This window comes from Aythya ferina, assembly GCF_964211825.1.
Source record: "Aythya ferina genome assembly, chromosome: 13".
NCBI classification, from domain to species: domain Eukaryota; kingdom Metazoa; phylum Chordata; class Aves; order Anseriformes; family Anatidae; genus Aythya; species Aythya ferina.
Window position 1 is genome coordinate 607,539 of NC_140311.1, and position 19,240 is coordinate 626,778.

Here is a 19,240-nt window from a genome sequence, read left to right on the forward strand (position 1 = left end):
TGTTCTTTTCTTATTTTGCTCAATATCTTTTGATTTTAGAGAATTAATTCAATTCAATTCAACACAAAAAAAAAAAAAAAAAAAAAGAAAAAGAAAAAGATTGTAACATTTAAACCAGGATATATGTGTTTTCTACAGTACAGGTTTGCAGTTTTAGCTTTATTTCTGTTCAGGTCCTTATTGGCATGATTATTCATCTTTGGAAGATACGGTTAGGTTGTTTTTATTTATTTATGTATTTTTCCAAGCCAGGTAGCTTGTATTTCCCACCAGCACTCCTGTCATTAAAAGTCCAGTGCCAAGTACATCTATAAGATGTGGTTTTGCCTCACGTGGAGTTTGTCCTGATTCCTCTATCCTTTGCTAACAGGAGGTGGTTTAGGAACAGGGGGCCAATGTATTGTGCTGGTGCATTTCCAAGTTGCTTGTCCAAAACAAAAGCCAAACGCAGCCCTCAGGACAGCTGTGCCATACCTTTCCCAGGCGATCTGCTGTCAGAGCAGAGTTCGAAAGGAGAGCATCAGGAGCCAGTTCTTTGCATTATCAGAGATGCTTAGAGAAGTGAGAGAGGAGAGGCTCTGATTTTCTGTCTGGCCTGTGATCCATGCAAGTAAATGCAGAACTACATCACACTGCATTGTAGCCTTGTTTTCCTGTTGCTCTCTTTTATTTTTATTACTTCTTTCTTCTCCTTTTTTTTTTTTTTTTTTTTTTTTCAGAGCAGCCTGTCTTAATTACAGCAGATCATCCAAAGTGCATTACCTAAAGATCAGGATTTTGAATTGATTTACAAAGCTGCTCTTTAACTTGACATTTTTATGTTTCACTGCTTATTTTTCTAATTACGGCTGAAAGGAAATCTGAGATAAGTATCATGTAATGTAGGAGCCAAAACCCCAAGGACAATTGGTTTGATGTTATAGTCTCTGCTTGAATTAAGCGATCAGCTTTTTTTGCTCTAATTAATTAGAGTTTTTTGTAGTCAGTGAGGTATGAAAGCAGTTCCTTTCTGCAGCAGCCTGCCAACCTGTGTTGTGCTGAACACAGTCATGTAGATACCAAATTAGATAACCACTAACTCTCCAAGAATTTTGAAGTCATGCATCTGAAGCTCCTGGTATACCTTGCAGGGAGATTGGCTTTTATAATTAAGAGTCAGCTGCGCGTCAACAGAGAGACTTCGTTATGGTGACAAGGGCACATGTCCATGTTGGGCAGTCCCGGCCCCACAGGCTCACTGTACTGAAGTTCCTTTTGATGCTGGCCAGCGGACCAAGGCTGCCCTCACTTGAGACTTCTCTGCAGAGGGCTAGCTGGGAAAACTCCAGGGAAGCAGCTGTGGAGACACGGGCTTGCCTTTAGGTTGCTCTTTCCCTAATGTGTTCATGGAGTAGTAGTCCAGCTGGGAGTGCTTGGCTCAGGGCAGTACGTGCTGTAGGAATCCCCTGCAGGGAGAACTTGCTGCCCAGAAGAGACCTTCCCACTCCTGCAGTGAGTCTGTAAAAGTGGTTTTGTAGGGTGAAAGCCATCGCTATGTGGAGAGTGCCCTGGCCCTTGGGGCTGGGGTGTACATGTCCCAGCTGCCTGAACTTGGTCGTGGGGTGGAACGATCCAACTTAGAGTACTTAAGTACATTGGCTTTTTTCCCCAGAATGTGACCACATACTGAGTTTATTTGCTTGGTTTCCTTCCCTTTTTAACTGCATGTGAGTAGTTGTTTGAAGCAATTTGCCTCTTCTCTTTTCCCCAGTTCTTCCTCTCCATTTCTAACTGGGACTTAATGTGAGACCAGTGACGGTTGAGGGTGTAAATGATGCTTGTTTTTTTCCATATAATATTAATGAACAAATGTATTTCCTTGAGCATTGTATACTCCCTTTTGTCCTTTAATGATGCCTGTGATGCTAGGGCACTCACTAGGCTGCATGCACCACCTGTGTCACTGCTGCTGGTCACCATTCTCAATTTTGTTGTAAGCCAAGAAGCATCAAGGCTTTTTTGTTTACGTGTCATACTAAAATGTGTCATTTCCACAGCCCGCAAGCTCAAGAAGCTGGGTAACCTGAAGACACAAGAAGATGCCGAGGCAGCCAGTTCCTCCAGCCCCACGGAGGAGCAAGCTCCCAAGATGGTGATGACACACATTGATGGGTTTGAGTGCCAGCCCATCTTCCTCAACGTTCTGGAAGCCATCGAGCCAGCTGTGGTGTGTGCTGGCCATGACAACAGCCAGCCTGATTCATTCTCCAACCTGTTGACCAGCCTGAACGAGCTGGGGGAGAGGCAGCTGGTCTACGTTGTAAAGTGGGCAAAGGCATTGCCAGGTGAGGATGAAAATGAACAAACCCCAGTCCTGTCCTGTCACGTTCCCCAAAGCCCCCCCATTTGCATTGCCTGAAGGTGGGTTTCAAAGGAGGTGGTCTGCAGCCTGCATCTCACAATCACAAAATTTCCTGGGGGAGCGCTTTCACAAGGTGTCTGTCTGTAACTTCTCTGTAAATCAGATTGAAACAACACGAGGTCTGTCTCCTTTTGGTGGCTGGTTTCTTCCCACTGTGTGTGAGGGATCCTGGTAGAAATTCAAGGTTTTTTTTCTTTCCGTTCTCCTGCAGCAGTTTTGTTCCACTTCCAGAGCTGTTACAGCCAAGCCTGGAGAACGCTTCTCTAAACAAGAGATTAGCACCGTCCCGTAGCTTCCATGAGCTAGAGGAAAGCCTACCTTCTCCAGGTGATCCAGAAGTGCGCTGCTTCATGAAGTAGCAGTGGAACTGGGGAAGCTGCTGAAAGTAGCTGAGGATCAGGTCTGAGTTCCTGCAGAGCTTGGTCTCAGTATGCAGGCAACTCAGCAAAAGTTTACATTTAACTGGATATCTCCTCTGAGGAAACTGTCTGGTTCCTCTTGGGACCCTGGAGGTCAGGACCTCACTTGGGCACCTGTGGAGACCGTTGGGGAATCTAGGATCACGTTTATTCCAAAAGAAAGCTCCCATTTTAGAGCTCCTGTTATAAACTGGCCTTATCAGCCCAACCAATCTGTTTTAAGACGTGGAAACCCAAAGGGAATCTCCCTTTGTTTGAGAAGCCTTTAGCACAATTATCAGTATTCTGAGAGCAAAGCCAACACGAGTAAGGCAGTAAAATACAAGAGCTCTCAACATGGATCAGCCATCCTTCACATGCTGGTGGGTTTCCAGCCCATCTCTTGGTTCCTGGGCAACATTTTTGGCCTTTAATTCTGCTTATTTTGGTGCAGGTGTAGCCACAGCCTGGGATACCATTTTTGTCTTCACAGTCTCACTAGACTGGCTTATTCCTCTGGAAACCACACTTGCCTTTCGAAGGTCTCTTGCCTCTGGAACACAGCAACCCTACATGTTTTCTAGAGGCTCATCTTCCCTCCACACCGAGAGCTCTGTACTGAGACAGGATCACCTGCCGTGTCCTCTAAGAACAGCCCTGGTTCCTTTATTCTGATGTTCCTCACCAGAATCGGGGTCTTCAGCACAGACAGCTCCCAGCTCGCCAGCCTGTCCTCCCAAGACCTCTTGGCAGGCGTCAGTGACTCAAAGGCCTCTGAATTTTGTGGAAGGAAAGAAAAAGGCTACAGAGGGCCCCAGCAGCTGCCTGCAGCCACACAAACTGCCTGGCTGAAGCATCTGGGAAAGTTCACTCATCTCATGTGAGTGCTCATCTGCTCTCTGGGAAGCCAAAGGGTGGCCACAGCCACCTCCGTGGGCACCAGCATTGCTTACGGAGCCCAGGCTTCCTTGGCCGGTCTGTCAGAGCTCGAAATGGGAGTGCTGTGGTTTGGGTTGCTCTCTTGTCCACCGCACCCCCCAGCTGTGTCTGCCATCCATAAAAGCTGTTGACAAGTGTGAAGAGATGCCAGCGTGGATGGAGCCTGCAGAGCTTGCTGCTGATGGGAACACAGCGTCACCATCAGCTGCACTGTGCCCGGAGCAAGAGGCAACGCCAGTTTGTTTTCCCCAGCTTTCTCCCTGTAGTTGTGTGACATATGCCAACATGGAGTTTAGCAGTAACAACGACAAATTTACCACTTAGTCATTCTCTTGATATTTTCAAGGGAAGGAGTAAACAACTGCAGCATTGTTGCTGCTCTGTGCTTCGGGCTGTGGTTACGCAGCCCCTTTGCTCAAGCCGTGACCCAGCTGTTGCTGCGGCGAGGTTGCACACCCGCTGCTGGTGGTTGCACACCCGCTGCTGGTGGCTGCACACCCGCTGCTGGCAGTGCTGCCTTCTGCCACGTGCTGCTGCTCGGGGCAGCCCTGATGCCTGCCAGACCTGCAGTGTCCTGCTGGATAGCCACGGGCAGTTTGCTGGCTAGAATCGCTTTAAGTTACACTTTGACTAACAGTGCAGAAGTGTTTCCAGCTCTTGGGGCTGCCGGTCGGCTAGGCAGCTGGACGCAGGGCAGATCGAGGGGACAGCGATGTGCTGGAAACAATGCAGGGGGAGAAGTAATGGAAACAGAGCCCAAGCAATTTAAAACAGCGGGGTGTTGCTGTGTTTACCAAAACAAAAAGATGTGCACTTGGCCTGCTGGGAGGCCAGAGGCTTCTAATGAGTGCTGTTGGCAGAGAGGTGCCACGGGTGGCCGCAGAGCTTTCTGGAGCCGCGCTGCCCAGTGCGGCTGGTGCAGGAGGAGCAGAGCCCAAGGCCGAGGGCAGCTCCTCCCCACAGGCAGCCCTGGTGCTCCGTGGACACTCCTGGCTCTGCCTCTGTGCCTGTGGGCAGCCCTGGGCACACGGCATCTGCCCGCTGGAGCTGCCGAACGCAGCCCAGCTGGCACCAGCATGGCCCTAACTAAGCCTGAGCAGCTCTGCTTGCCAGGTGAGGGACTTATCCCTGTAAAGGTGCAGAGGTTTTGCTTTACAGTGACGGCTGCTGGCGGGAGGAATGAGAATTTGCACCTGTTAACAGAGGCAGCGTCAGCCTGATACTGCAGTCAACAGATTGATCCTGGCTAATAGATGTATATTAACCTCGCATCTTCCATTGAACCTCACCTGTGTACCGAGGGTGATTAATAAGCGGCAAGGCATTGCTGCACTTACTTCACAAAGTTTTAATAATTTCCTTGAGTGTCAGCGACAAGACTGCATTGAGCAGGAGTATTTCTGAATCATGCTTGCAATGTCAGTAGCCGTATCAGCTTTTGCTAGTGGAGAAAATTTAATGCATGGCCCTTTGGACGCAATGTAATTGAATGTCTGCAGCAGAACAAGGTAGACTCAGACTGTGCTTCCCCTGGAAAGGAAAGATTAAATAACCATAGCTTGCCAAGAAAGCTACTGAAATACAGAACTCAAAAGTCTGATTAAATTCGTAAAATCTGTATTTTCTCTTATTTTCTCTTTTCCCTATATATATAAAAATTAAGTCAAGATGTTATGGTTAATTTAGGTCAGCACTCAAACACATTAGTTTAAAAATCGTTTTAACTGTTAGAAAATGAAAAATTTTCAGTTCATTCCTGAAGCTGCTAGGAAATCAGTCTATAAAAAATAATTGGTCTGCAAGTGTATGGGGAATGTCTGCTTCACAGCAGACCAGCAAAAGGGCAAGCTGCTACTCTGCTGCAAATGAGACAGATGAATGCACTTCATGTCTCTAGCACCTCGATGCACATGTTATCAGGTGAAATATGCCACCTGACAGGCGGTATCATTGTAGATACTCCTGTTTATTGCATCTTTTACAAATTTCTGAGTAATTGCTGTTTAAGTTAGGGCTTTTTGGGTATTCCAGGCCCATTGCTTGCTTGCCTTTCTATTTCAGATCTACTGCCTTATGTTACATGTAATTCACCCTGTAATTATAAAGATGCAATTAATTGTGTCTTCTTCCATTCTCTGGACAACAAACTTTCCAGGATAATAAATAAGTATTCATTTTTTATTGAAATGTTACTTTATGGTAACATATGAGGTGTTCAGCTGCTTATCTCTTAGTGAGATATCATTATGACACAGCACTATATCAACAGAGAAGATAAAGACTTTATTTCTAAACTTTGCTGCTTAAAGATTGTTCACAAGAAAAAGGTTACGCTTTCATCTCACTCAAGACATCAGTAAATTTAATTTTATTTTTGCTATGATTGCTCTCCACAGAAGTTACCATCAGTCAGGTGTCCTTTACTATGGCAGTACTGGAAACTTAGCAATATATTATGGCAGTAGATTTGTATTTATTTTCTTTTGCAGTGATTTTGACCACATGTCATCTAAGACGCCTGAAAGCAGTAGGCTTCCAAGAGGTCATAGGTATCTGACTTCTGAAAACAAGTTTTATTTCAAGGTGTTCCAGACTGGAAACTGAAAGTGGTGATTCCTTTTAGAAAAGTCTACTGCGCTGCTTGTACAACCTGTTTTCTTGTACACGCAGAAGCAAATTCTAAGTCCTATAACAACAAAACTGTTGTGTTCAAATACCTTTCTTTAGACACTGATAGAGTTGGTGCAAATATTTTTTTTAGTGAACATTATAATTACAAGGTAGTGAATAAGTGCACCAAAATCCTTCTCATCGCAAAAGGAGTAGATGCAACAAATACTTTCAACAAATATTTTGAAAAGCCAGTACTCAATGTTTAGGAGAAACCCAAGCTGAGTCTATAAATAAGAACTGAAACCTGCAGAGCCTTTTTTGATCATTGGTTTGCACCTGTACTGTACAACTTGCTAAATGCACGCCGAGCTTACAACATCGCGAGTGGGTTAAGCTGAGTGACAAGTTCTGCCATGGATATTGGTGTTGCAACTGCTTCGTCCTGCTGATGCTGCACCCAGCAGAAGTGGGGGTCCCGTGGGCTCAGGCCCCTGAAGCGTCACAGAGCCCGGCTCCTGCGAACACAAGTCCCTGGTGATGGCCGTGGGCTGCCCTGCTCCCAGCGGATGACTCCTGGAGCAGGGGGCTCGGGAAGGTTCGGCACGCAGCAGCCCCCTTCTCGTGGGAAGTGTGTTGCCATGGTCTTGTCTGTTCAAAAGGACCAAGAGCATGAGCTGCCCATCACAGCAAGCCCGCATTGGCCGGAGGAGCTCAGCATCTGCTCCTCATGTTCGCCACACTGCATCGGAAACACCTGCCAGCAAAGCTCCTTCCTTTGTCTATTAATTCCTCTGAGAGACGAGATGCTTTTCCGTCAAAGAGCAAGTTAAGAAGGGAGAAAAAAAAGTACTGACTTTGGAAGAAGCTGAGTGCATAGCAGACCAACGAGATGTTTACTCTCATCACTGGAGTGACAGTGCAGGAGTGTTCCCTGCACCATCACACTTCTTACTCACTGCAGAGTTACAGCTCTGGGGACCAGCAGGATGGCTCCTTTCCAAGTAACTCAAGTTTTCCAGTCTTCTCAGAAAGTCTAGGCAGGAAAAAATATCAGAAGCAAGTATGGAGTAGGGGAAAACAGTTGTTTTCTTACATTTAGTAGGCAGTGAATTCATCTCTGAACAGATTTACTAGATAAGTAAGAAGTTGTTTTGTTATTTTTGGTTGTTGGGTTGTTGTTTGTTTTTAATAGCATGCAGTACCATAAGTAAAAATGAAATTCCAACCAGGACATGTCCTAGAGATGACCATGACTAATTCTGCGAAGTCTTTGAGTTGTCCACATGCCTCATCTGTGCTTGTGTTCTGCAAACAGGCTCTGCTCTGGCTGCCTGTAAGCTGTCATTGTCGGTAGGCAGCGACGAGCCCTCAGAATGGCAATCACCTGCTCAGGGTCAGTAGGACACTCCTTGCCCACTTGCTGCTAGCTTTTCGTGGTGACATGGAAGCTGAAGGGAAAATATACAAACCTAAGTGATTTCTGTCAGCAATGAAAGACGACTTGTGCTCATTTGCAGTTGACAGCTTCCCAAGCAAGAGACAGATGCTTGCCTCAGTGGATTGTAATTATACACTGTGGGTTATAATTACACACTGACGGTGTTAGAATTGTTTTAATATTTGATTGGAATAACATGCGATTTTCTCAAAATGAGAAAATGTTGATTTCCTTGAGTGCCAGAATTTCACCCAAAGGATGTAATTGGTTAATGAAGGCTTGCTTCTGCCTCTGTGCCTGGAGACTTTGGTACAGTTGGCTGTATTGCTGTCTGGGGCTCCAGCTTGTGATCAGACGATCTATTTCAGGTAGCAGAACAAAGCAAATTGTCGTCGGATGTTTGTTTCATTTACTTTTGATGTTCTGTCTCACATGAAAATTGCAAATGGTTTGGAGCAGGAACTTTGGGATTTCCACTGTGGCTGCAGAGTGTGTGGCACAATGAGATGCCAGTTGGCTCTGGATTTCTAATTAGCACCTAGAAATGAACATGATTGCAGCACTAAGCTGTTTCTGTTGGTAGGGGGACGTGCTTAGGGCTCTTATTTGAGCATAGGTTCTGTGGGACTTTAGGAAGTCACAGTCCCACCCTCCTGTGTTGTTTTTGCCTAGCCTGTTGGAGAATGAGATTTGCTCATCTCACTGGGACTTACAAAGCCTTCAATTACAATTTCTGAAGTTCTTTGAGACTTCTGGGGAAAAGGTGTCATTTATTACAACTTGCTATGGGCTTCCTTTAAAATGCTTTTCTGTTTGTGTCTTTAACGTGGTCTTTATCTCCTCCTTGTGTTTGGGGGATTCCCTTTCTCCCTTTTCAGGTGTAGTTTTGTGGTTTGGATGTTCCTGATTTCCCACCAGTGTCTGAGTGCCTCGATGCACCTCACTTGTATCACCCTGCTTCATTTGTGTGTCCTGGGATGAGCTGAGATCAGCCTGTGGACCACCATGTCATTACAGGGTCGCTGTGGGAGAGTTGGAGTCTGCATGAAAACAGTCCTGGTAACTGCAGGAACACAATACTAATTTGTAACATGCCTCTGGCTTTTTTTTTTTTTTTTAATAGGATTTCGTAATCTGCATGTGGATGACCAGATGTCAATAATCCAGTATTCTTGGATGGGTCTTATGGTATTTGCTATGGGTTGGAGATCTTTCACTAATGTCAACTCCAGGATGCTTTATTTTGCTCCAGATTTGGTCTTCAATGAGTAAGTGCAAAATAACAACAGTCTAAAGTTCTGCTTTGTCTGAGTCAGACTAGGTGAGAAACGAGAACAAGGCAAGGAAGTTGCTTTACTGTCTGCTTATGAAATGTACAGCTGAGTAATCAGGCTTTGAGAGCTGACCAAAAAAGCATAGGAGGGGCCTGCTTTTTTCCTGTAATTGCTCTGCAGCAATTTGCAGGAATAATGAGAGTTGCAGTCTCTCCTATTCCTGCTTCCCTTTCCCTCAAGTTTGCCCTCAGCTGGACTTCCACCAGGGCAGCCACAGGTGCTGGTACAGGGTGTGAAGAGCTGGGCCACACAGACCTGAGGGATTTGAGTTCCGGTTTTCAATTTGCTTGGTCAGCTAGAGAGAGCAGAAACAGAGAGAAATGTATACTGCGAGCTCCTGATGATTTCTCTCTGATGAACCATCAGCATGGAGTTGGGGAGGTTTTACTGAGACTAAGGCAGAGAAGCTTTAAAACAATAACTAAGCACAGCAGTAAGCAAAAGCACTCCTCCTCCCTGAGAGCTCAGGGCTCGGCTTCGTGTCCCTTTTGGATAGCCGAATATGGTGAATCGATGCAGTCATTCTTCAAGAAGGCAGAGGGTCAAACGAACCTTGCAAATCCAAGATAGTCATCCATTTCCAGGCACAGGAGGTCACATGGAGGTATTTTGAAAAACTTTCCTCTCCCGTGTTCAACATTTGTTCATTGCTGTCAACATTCCCCCTCTGCAGTGGGGATGTTCCAGGCGAGGCTGGGTTTCTGGGCCAGGCAGAGCTTGTCAACACCCACACATCACACAAGCAATTCTTTAATCTTCCTGCCAATGCATTGTGCATCTTGTTGTGCCAGATACCGGATGCACAAATCCAGAATGTACAGCCAATGTGTCAGGATGCGGCACCTCTCTCAGGAGTTTGGCTGGCTTCAGATCACACCCCAGGAGTTTCTCTGTATGAAGGCTCTACTCTTCTTCAGTATTAGTAAGTACTCGCATCCGTCCTGCAGCAGATCACCAGCGGCTGTACGCAGTATTGCCCTGAAAGTGTCTGGTGTTTTTCCGTGTACATACGCATGTACTTGTGCTCCCCAAGGGATGGCATTGGATCTTTCCTCGCGGCTTCAAGCTGCGCAGAGGCAGCGAGCTGCCAAGTGTAAGGACGCCGTGCCCTAACCCGCTGCTGCCGGCCCATCCTGCCCCTGCACATTGCAGCATTTCTCCCGTGCAGCTCCTGCACGAGGTGGCTCCTCAGCCCATCTGCTGCCCCTCTGGGCACTGCTCAGCATTGGCTGCTGAGTAGGAAAATGGTGCTGCACCTCGGTCCTGTGCCTCCCTTCTGTCACAAGTGCTGAGCAAGGGTCCTTGGTTAGCAGCGGTCCCATGGCTGATCAGAGGGAGGGCAGATCTTTCCCAATAGGCCTGTGTTAACCATTTCTTCAGCTTTCCTGTTGCTTATCTTTTTCTCTGTGCTTTCTGGGCAACTCTTACTGTTTCCTCTCCTTGTTCCATCCAGTTCCAGTGGATGGCCTGAAGAACCAGAAGCTCTTTGATGAACTTCGAATGAATTACATTAAGGAGCTTGACCGGATCATCGCTTGCAAGAGGAAGAACCCTACCTCCTGCTCTCGGCGATTTTACCAGCTCACCAAGGTCCTGGACTCCGTGCATCCTGTAAGAGAGAACAGTGAGATGTCTGCCTGTACACAGTCCAAAGTTACTAGATTTATCTGGGACATAGAAATTTGGGATCATAGCGAAGAGGGAATCTTGCTGATGCAGGAACATTGGGAAATGGTGGTACAGCCCTCGTAGACATGAACACTGTGCTCGCGATGTCTTACCTGTCATTGTTTCTTTAGTTTCTTTTGTTGTCATTTTTGTTCTGCTCCTCTCCCTCAGTGTTTTCACACACAGCCCTGGCTGTGTCCATGTGCTTCTGTTGTTAAAAAGGAGACAAGTGGGCAGGAGACAGTGCAGATTCTGCCCACTGTCATGTCCCTGGAGCTGCTGAACAGGAAATGAGAGCATCAGCATGTGGGACCCAGGCGATATTTCAGTGAAGAAAGAGAGGAGTGAAATAATCTATGCTAAGAGAAGCTTACTTATTACAGGTGCACCTTGCAAGTTTTCAAACTAGAAGCAGATTAGGTGCACGTAGGTTGTCAAAGCACTTGTGATGTGGTTTGCTTTGCAACTGTTAACACATTTGCAGGACAGTATTACAATATACTCCTAGATTAGGCGACAGAGGAAAGAGGGCACCTAAGTGCTCAGGGAGTGAAAGGTGACAGTTAGCTGTGTCTGTCACTCCCTGCAATAGTCACCCTTGTGCATGGGTCCTTGACCTTTCTTTTTTTAGCAATGAAGAGCTCTTTGTAGACAATTATTTTCCAATGATAGTCTAGCAAAACAGTCCTAAATCACAGTGCCCCTCCATGAATCTACTCTACTTTCAGAGTTAATTATAATAAAAAATCAAAAAATCACTATTTGTGACTGAGAACTTAGGTCCTCTGTCCTTGCCAGCCCTCTGCCCATGTAGTTAGATGTCTAATACTTGCTGCCTGGTAACTGCCAGCAGACCAGTGACATCCAGAGAGCAAACCAGGTCCAGCCCAGGTATGTTGTGTCTGCTGCCGTGTGCTCAGCACCTTCCCAGAGAAATCACTGAACAGGGGCTTTTTGCTTAACAGATTTTATTTCTTTCCTAGATTGCCAAGGATCTGCATCAGTTTACATTTGACCTTTTAATTAAGGCACATATGGTGAGCGTGGACTACCCCGAAATGATGGCCGAGATCATCTCTGTGCAGGTTCCAAAGATCCTGTCTGGAAAAGTCAAACCTATCTACTTCCACGCGGAGTGATCTTCCAGCGGGGACCTCCCACTTCTGCCACCCCCATTTCAGCCATCTCCTGCCTATTGTTTCTGCACTACTGTACTGCAGTGCCTTGGGGAATCCCCTCTAAAGACGGTGTGCTGAGAAGACAGACAGTAGCAACTATCTGCTGGGATTCCTTAGATTTCTATTTTTCCTGTGGTACCTCTGAACTGAACTACCTGCCACGGCTTCTGCCTAGGTTTGGCTGGCTTGGTCTGCTGGGACACGTGGCGTGTGGCCTGGTGTCCCTGGCACGGTGTCTGCACTCTCTCCTTCGGCTTTTCCGCAGTGACTTCTAGTGGCCCATGGCCACGGGAGATTGGGAGAAATGCCACCAGTAGGTTGTTTTTGTTTCGTGTTTTTTTTTTTTTGTTGTTGTGTTGTTTTTCTTTTCCCCCCCCCTGTAAAACAAAACAAAGTGAGAAGCAGGTCGAACCTATATGTTTGGGCACGGGATATTTTACTGGCCTCCCTTGGGACATTCTATTTGTGTTATGGTGCTGGGAAGCAGATGAGTTAAAGTGTTGCAGTAGAGAAATGGAGTTAGAGGAAAGAGATGAATTAGCAACCTGTTGAATTTACAGACCCTGCCTCGGAGTCGGAGGGTGCCCTGCCCTCATACAGGGGCTGCCGATGGCACACCACTGCAGGGGCTGCTGGTGGCTACTGCTTTCCACCTGGGATATTTTTCCTGAGGCAAACTGGATGTCCGTGTGCCCAGTGGACCCCTGGGCACTCAGCAGTCACGTTCGGGTCGCGGACAGCTGCTGCCCCACAGGCACAGCTCTACCCCTCCTTCACAAGTGCCTGACGCCTCTTGGACCTCAGCCTCTGCCCTCCTGCCGCCGGGCACCGCCAGTCCCGCCTGCCTCTGCCCCGCACCAGCTCTGTTCACGCCGGGTGTCCGAGGCCCAAGTGTTTCAGCTACACTACTTATTTTCCATTTGTCCAAACTCTTCTTTCTGACGCCAGCAGACCCACGTCCCAGGAGGGGAGCAGCCAGGACTGTCTCTGCAGGATCTGTGGCCTGTAATTAACCCTATCCCGTGGGAGATGGTCACGGCAACAGGCATGGTATTTCCATGGCGCTTCAGGGAAGCATAAAGAAAATGCTTAAGAGAGCTTCTCTCTTCTTAGAGGTGTGCGTGGCTCCTGCTGCTGTGGTAGCTGACTGCAGGCACCTCCTGTGTGCACCGTCACGCCTCCGCGTCGTGCCTGGGCTGATGCAATGCGGGACGCAGCACGGCCTGTGCAGGTGGATAAACACACCCTAGAGAACCTGGGCATTCAGTGCAAAACCAGACAAATTCAAAGGTTAATAGATCTGCAGTTGCCAATGGCTCCCAGTGGTCAGGAATATTTGAGGAAAGGAGGCTTGGTTTCTCAGACATAGATGCTGGCTTGACTCCATTTTATACCTCACATTCGCAAGAAAGTGCAGGCCCACCAGCCCACATCCAGATTTGCATTTTTGGCAGGCCCCACTTCTCACAAAGCAGTCAAACCTTCCCTCCCCTTGGTGTTTTGGTTCTCCCCTTCCCCGCGTTGGTGAGCCCACCAAAGCTGTGTTACCAGCCCTGGCCGGTGAATCGGGGCGGGCTCTGGCAGGGCTGGCCTGGACTGCCTGCAGGCGTCCTCACACGGACACAGATCAGCAGCAAATGAGGCCTTTGCCTGTGGTTTTGCTGACAGGCAGCGATTTCACCTCTGGGAGACTTGGTGCCCCCGAGCAGCGTGCTGTTGTGGTCTCCCAGCACAAACATGCAGAAATGGCACGTTAAGTTTGGGAGTTTGGAGAGGTGAGCCTCCTTACAAATCACATTATTCCCCCTGCGCAATGCCAACGAGTCGTGTTTGTCTGACGTCTTTACAGAGAAGAAAGTTAGGTTTGGGATGGTTGATGCCATGTACATCTCCTGACGCTGCCGTGCAGCAGACAGTGCTAATTCTGCTCCTGGACCTTTCACGAGCTGAGCATAACCATCAGCTCTGCCGGCAAACACCTTTGTGGTGCGTCTGGGTTCTCTGCAGACTCTCAGTAAGAACAAGCCTTTAATTTTACTGATATTCCTCAGTCGTGCTATATGGGGTTTTCCTTAAGGGAAGGGGTGCGGAAAAACAAAAATACTGAACGGAGGGTCTCTCTTTACAGTTATTTGTACTGAGATTTCCTCTCCTGGTATCTATGGCTCTGAATGAGCTGTTCCTCCCGAGAGCCCTTCTTGCAGGTGGCATCAGAAGCCACAGATGACTTTCTTGAGCATCAGCCAACAGGCACAGATTCCCAATAGCTTCTTCTGTTTAGAGGGTTGTGGCTGCAAGCATCTTAAGTGTTGGTATGGTCTATTAATATTTGCAAATGAATCAATTAAATGCCCTGCTGGTGTATTCCTCCATTCTTGAACATTTTCTGGCTATTAGCAGAGGAGTACAATGAGTAACTGGCTTGAAAATGCCCTGATCTCTGTCATCAACAGGAGGATGCTTATGGTCAGTTTAAATGGCTTCTCTGGAGAGCTTGATACGTTGCAGGAGCTCATGTCAGTGAGGTTTTCAGTAGTTAATGAGTGTGAAGGTAGCCTGCTGGTTACTTTTCTGCTGGGAGGCTGGGAAGAAATTGGATATAATAGGGATTTGCATACACTGATTTCCCGGTGGACGCACAGTGTGAATGAAAAATGATCTAGAAGGAGGATACTACCTGTGTATATCTGCCTGCATCTGGCAGATGCCTGCAGCCTGTGCGTATGATGCCTCTCCAGCCAGGTGTGCTTTAAGAAGGAAGCATGTGCTCCCTTGCAGTCCCACCTGTCCGATGGTGTAGGTGCGCAGTTGGGTTGCCTTGTCCACAAACACCCCACAGCTCCTGTGCATTAGGCTGATGTTCTGTAGCTCTTTGATTTCAAAGTCAATTTCTGCAACTTTTTTTTTTTTGTTTTTTTTTTCAAAAGTCAGCTTTTTATGATACTCTCGGAGGAATCACTGGAGGGTTTGGGAGCCAGGATCAGTAGCACCCAAGTGTGTATTTGCTGGGGGGAGGCTAACACTGTTTCTTTGTTTATTTCTATCAGCTGCTGCAGGAACTGGAAAAAAAAAAAGAGGCTTAAGAAATACCAAAGTCCAGATCCTGACATATATCTTTGTACTTTGTGTTTTCTTTTGTGTTTTCTTGTCTACTTTTGCTTTAATAAAGCGAAGAGAATCTCACCATCATCACAATCCTGTCACGGTGTCCCTGAGGTCCCCGGGGAGCAGCCGGGGAGCAGACCCCCTCCAGGGCCCGCAGCCCCGTGGGGGGCACAGCCCGCGTTGTCCCGGCACTCCGGGGGCTCTTGTGCTGGTGTAAGCTTGGTCGCTGCTCAGACCATCGGCTCCCCTCGAAGGCAGCAGTTGGGGGACAAGGAACATGCTGCTGTTGGCCTGGCAGGAGCATTATGGTATGGGAAGCTCAATGAGACAACGGGTGCAAATGGAGCTGGGGTGGAGGGGCTGTGTGACATCTTCTGGAGAGCTTGGCACCACCTTAACTTGCTCCCAGAGAAGCCAAGAGGAGCCCTCTGCTTGGCTTCAGAAAAAATGAAGTTAAGCCAGAGCAACGAGCATCCTGCACTGTGCACAAGCAGGTAAACACCAAGTGGATTGGCCCTGGGGAGGCAGGTGAGGGCGCTTATCACCTCTACCACGGTGTAATGGAGTCCCACTTCGTTGCAGTGTGTGCAGAGCTAGCCAGGTCACTGCCACGTCCCGCAGGGTGCCCGGGGTGGTGCCAGGGAGGCTGGGAAGAGCTGGGCTCCCTGCAGCCATCTAACCCAGGGCTCTCTCTGCAGCCCCCAGGTACGGGCAGCTGTCACTCCAGGTACTGATCCCTCTGCCAAGATGTTTCAATAAAACAACAAAAGTTAAATGTATATATATATGTTTATATATATAGAGAGAGAGGCATGCCCCAATTTATATTGCTAAAAATATATATTTAATGTTCTTCTGTAAGAAGGTTTCTTTCCTGATTGCACACTGAGGGTAACTAAGTACTCATCAGGAGGTGAGTTTGTGTGCCAGTACTAATGGGAGCTTTTGATTTCAACTTTTTTTTTGGTTACGTACTGCCCAGTTGTCAAGGGTCTGTCCTTGCATGACGTGAAAGGAGCGTGCGCTGGCATGGTCTGGTGTCAGTGTCTGCATCTGCAGCTTTCCTTTAACTGCCTGGTTAGACAGGGGTAGTGTTTGCACTTGAGGGACAACAGAGCATCCTTTATTTCTGCCCTCTCCAACTGCACAAAGTGTCCTTGCACTTTAGGGCAGAATCCTGGAATTACAAAGTGGTAGCTGCTTCCTAACTGATGTTTCAAAGTAGATTTTTTAGAGGCACAGAAATACTTTATTGTACCACAAGGACCGGCAAATTTTCTCTCTGCACCTTCGCGTGCTGGTGCCTGCTGGCCAGCCGTGCAGGAGCTGGCGATGCAGGAGGCACGGCGCGGCCACGGCCGGTGCCCCCGGCGAGTGCCTGGCACCAGGGGCAGCACAGCTGGGAGGCGGCTGCCAGCACCCCGGGCACGAGCTGGCCATCAAGCCATGGGTTTCCAGAAGAAAAGGCTCAGACTGCAACCTTCCCACACCTCTGTATTCTCGCTCACCGGGGCTGTAGTCACTGCTTTGAGGAAGCAAGGAGGGACTTTTGTTCATTCCCATTTAAAATGGCAGGGGAACCTGCCTTTGTGATTCAAAAAGCAAATATCTGCACCACACATAAAACCACAGCAAATTTATAATAAGCTGCTCTCTGTGCCAGGTATTTTGTGTTCTGTGGCAATTTAATGCTGTTTTTATTTGTTAACGTCTCTGTAATAAAAAGAGTTCTCTATATTGATATATTTTATTTTCTTTGTAATAAGCCAAAAAGCTCATTGCTGGTGCCTTTTTGCCTGGGGAGGACTCCCAACCCACAGCTATATTCATGAAAGTAACAAAGCATAATGTAATGTATTTGCAATTGCTTGTTTCACCATAGCTAAGTAAAGTCATGAAGCAAACACCACAGGATTACCAAAAGAAAAGGAACAAGCAGCCTACAGATTGGGCAGAAAGAATTTCAGGTACAATAATGCGGTTTTTTCTCCTGCCTGTTTCCAAGCGAGTGATTCCAAGGTGAGGGCCGACCTTTTGGCTTGCCACACTCGGTATCGAAAAGCCTTTGCCCTGTCTCTGTGGGACCTTTTTGCTGCATTGTCAACCTTTGTCCTCTGCACGATTTGCAATTTTGTTGAAGCATACACACATCATTTTACAAGGGTTGCAACTTTACCGTGGTTGCAACATTGCGGTCTTTTCCAGTCACTGTTCAAAAATGGCCGTATTTTGCCTAAATTAATAGCATCTGAGGCCAAATTCTGCTTCTAGAGAAAGACATCGGTTGGCTTGTTGCCACTGTTCCTTTTTTTGTTGTTGCTGTTCTTTATCGGAGCTACGATCTGGCCTTAAATACACAGAACAAGGAAGATGGAGACCTGCCGTTTCACGGTGCCGTCGAGGCTGGAAGCAGGTGACAGCCTGCTGCCGGGAGGCAGCTCGGAAAGCAGAGCGCTGGCCTGACCGACATCCCTGCTTGTAACGAACCAAAAAGGGGAGCCCGGCCGGCACCCAGGATAAAGACAAAGCCAGTTATACTACACTAGGGGAAATCAAACTATTTAGTTTTTGACTATTAGTCCATGCTTGGGTCCCGTGCGAGCGCTCGGCCCGTGCTGTGCCATGGGGCAGACCTTCATGCTTGGTGTTTGGCTCTTTTATAATCCTAAAATCTGTTGTTCTAAGTACAATAAAAAGCAGAATCTTGTTTGTTGGAAAACTGCTGTATGCGTGTATTTGGCTTTTATTTCAGTTATGTGCATGAAAAAAATGTTATTCAGTGTGACAAATAATAGATATTGAAGAAGCCAGGAATAATTGGGTCATTTTTAAATGGATGAGGCTGTATGTTGGGTTATTCGTAGGCTATTTTTCACAGTCGGATTTTCGCTATTAATTACATGTCTGAACTGTTAATTCATTTACCCATCTACTGACTAATTCTTTCATATATGCCTCTTTGGGTCTTTTAAAATTGGATATCATTTGATTAATGTGTTTCTTGAAGCAAGGAGCTAATAAAGGCCAGTGTCCTCCTCCTTTCGTTGTTGTTTTCGGTATCTTTATGAGCAATTGTAAATCCATTCTGCTGTAACTTCATTATAAAATTGACCTGTGCTCTCCAAGTAATAAAATAGACTGCTTATCAGCCCACTTTTTAATTCAAAGCACAGATGTGAGTATTGCACAAGGTCAAGATTTGTTCACTGTGAGACAAACTGAGGAGCTTAGAAAAAAAATAATACCTCATCAGTTCACAAATAGCTGGAAATGTCTAGTGTATAATTGCACAGCAGTGGTACATGTACCAATACCACACGAACTGAAAGCAAAATGTACTTACCATAGAAAAAACCTTGTCCATGTGCAGTAGTACCATGTGTAGTCATCTGCTGAGAATCCAGTCCCGTCCCTTTATCTGAGTCACAGCTGAAAATGACCGTGTTACTTTCCAAGTTCATCCTTAATTGACACTGAAAAAACCAACACAGTTCTCAGGCTGTGTTGCCCTTGCAGATACGCAACAACATCTTTGAGTCCCAGTGTACCCCACCAAGTTCTTATGTGGCCACCAGCATCCCCTGGGACATTCAGGCACCACGTGCGGTGGCTGACCCCGTCCTGCCCGTGCCGCACATCTCCTGGGCTCTGGCTCCTAATAGGCTCCAGCCTCCTGGGGCTGTCACAGCATTTGTCTCCTAGGACAGTAGGGAATTACTCTGAGTGGCTGCAAAGGATTGGATCTTGTCAAAAGGGCAGATTTACATTATCTGAACCAGTTTTGCTTGGTTTTGTTCCAGCCATTTCCACTGCACATTTATTTCCCTTGCACATCTGTCCATCATGACTTCCATCATGACCTACAAATCACACCTGAATTGCTGTTGCCTCAAGGTAGTTCCTAACCCCGTGTGAGGAATGCAGTTTCCCTGGTGGCCGCAGAGCAGGAGAACCCTGCCTTGCTGGCACGGCGGCAGTGCCCGTGCTGGGACGTGTGCCTGGAGGACTCCGGAGCGGAGCAGCCCGTGTCCTTTACTCTGGGGCGCACAGAGACCCCCAAACACAGCGCTGTTACCAGGAGGAAGACAAAAGCAATTATGGTGTACAGATCCAGAATGAGTTCAGCCAACATCTTCCTTTTTATCTCCTTACTCTTCACTAAAAAG

The 19,240-nt window shown here is 47.2% G+C and overlaps 1 protein-coding gene across 1 annotated transcript in view; it reads left to right on the top strand.

Moving 5' to 3' along the window:
- AR (androgen receptor) overlaps nt 1-18,113 on the top strand; it is a 60,407-nt gene extending 42,294 nt beyond the window's left edge. The window contains exons 4-8 of the mRNA XM_084534240.1: nt 2,037-2,324; nt 8,913-9,057; nt 9,915-10,045; nt 10,577-10,734; nt 11,775-18,113. Coding sequence (XP_084390366.1) covers nt 2,037-2,324; nt 8,913-9,057; nt 9,915-10,045; nt 10,577-10,734; nt 11,775-11,930 — 878 coding nt within the window. The 3' untranslated portion in view covers nt 11,931-18,113. The remainder of the gene's footprint in view (nt 1-2,036; nt 2,325-8,912; nt 9,058-9,914; nt 10,046-10,576; nt 10,735-11,774) is intronic.
- The last annotated feature ends 1,127 nt before the right edge of the window (nt 18,114-19,240 follow it).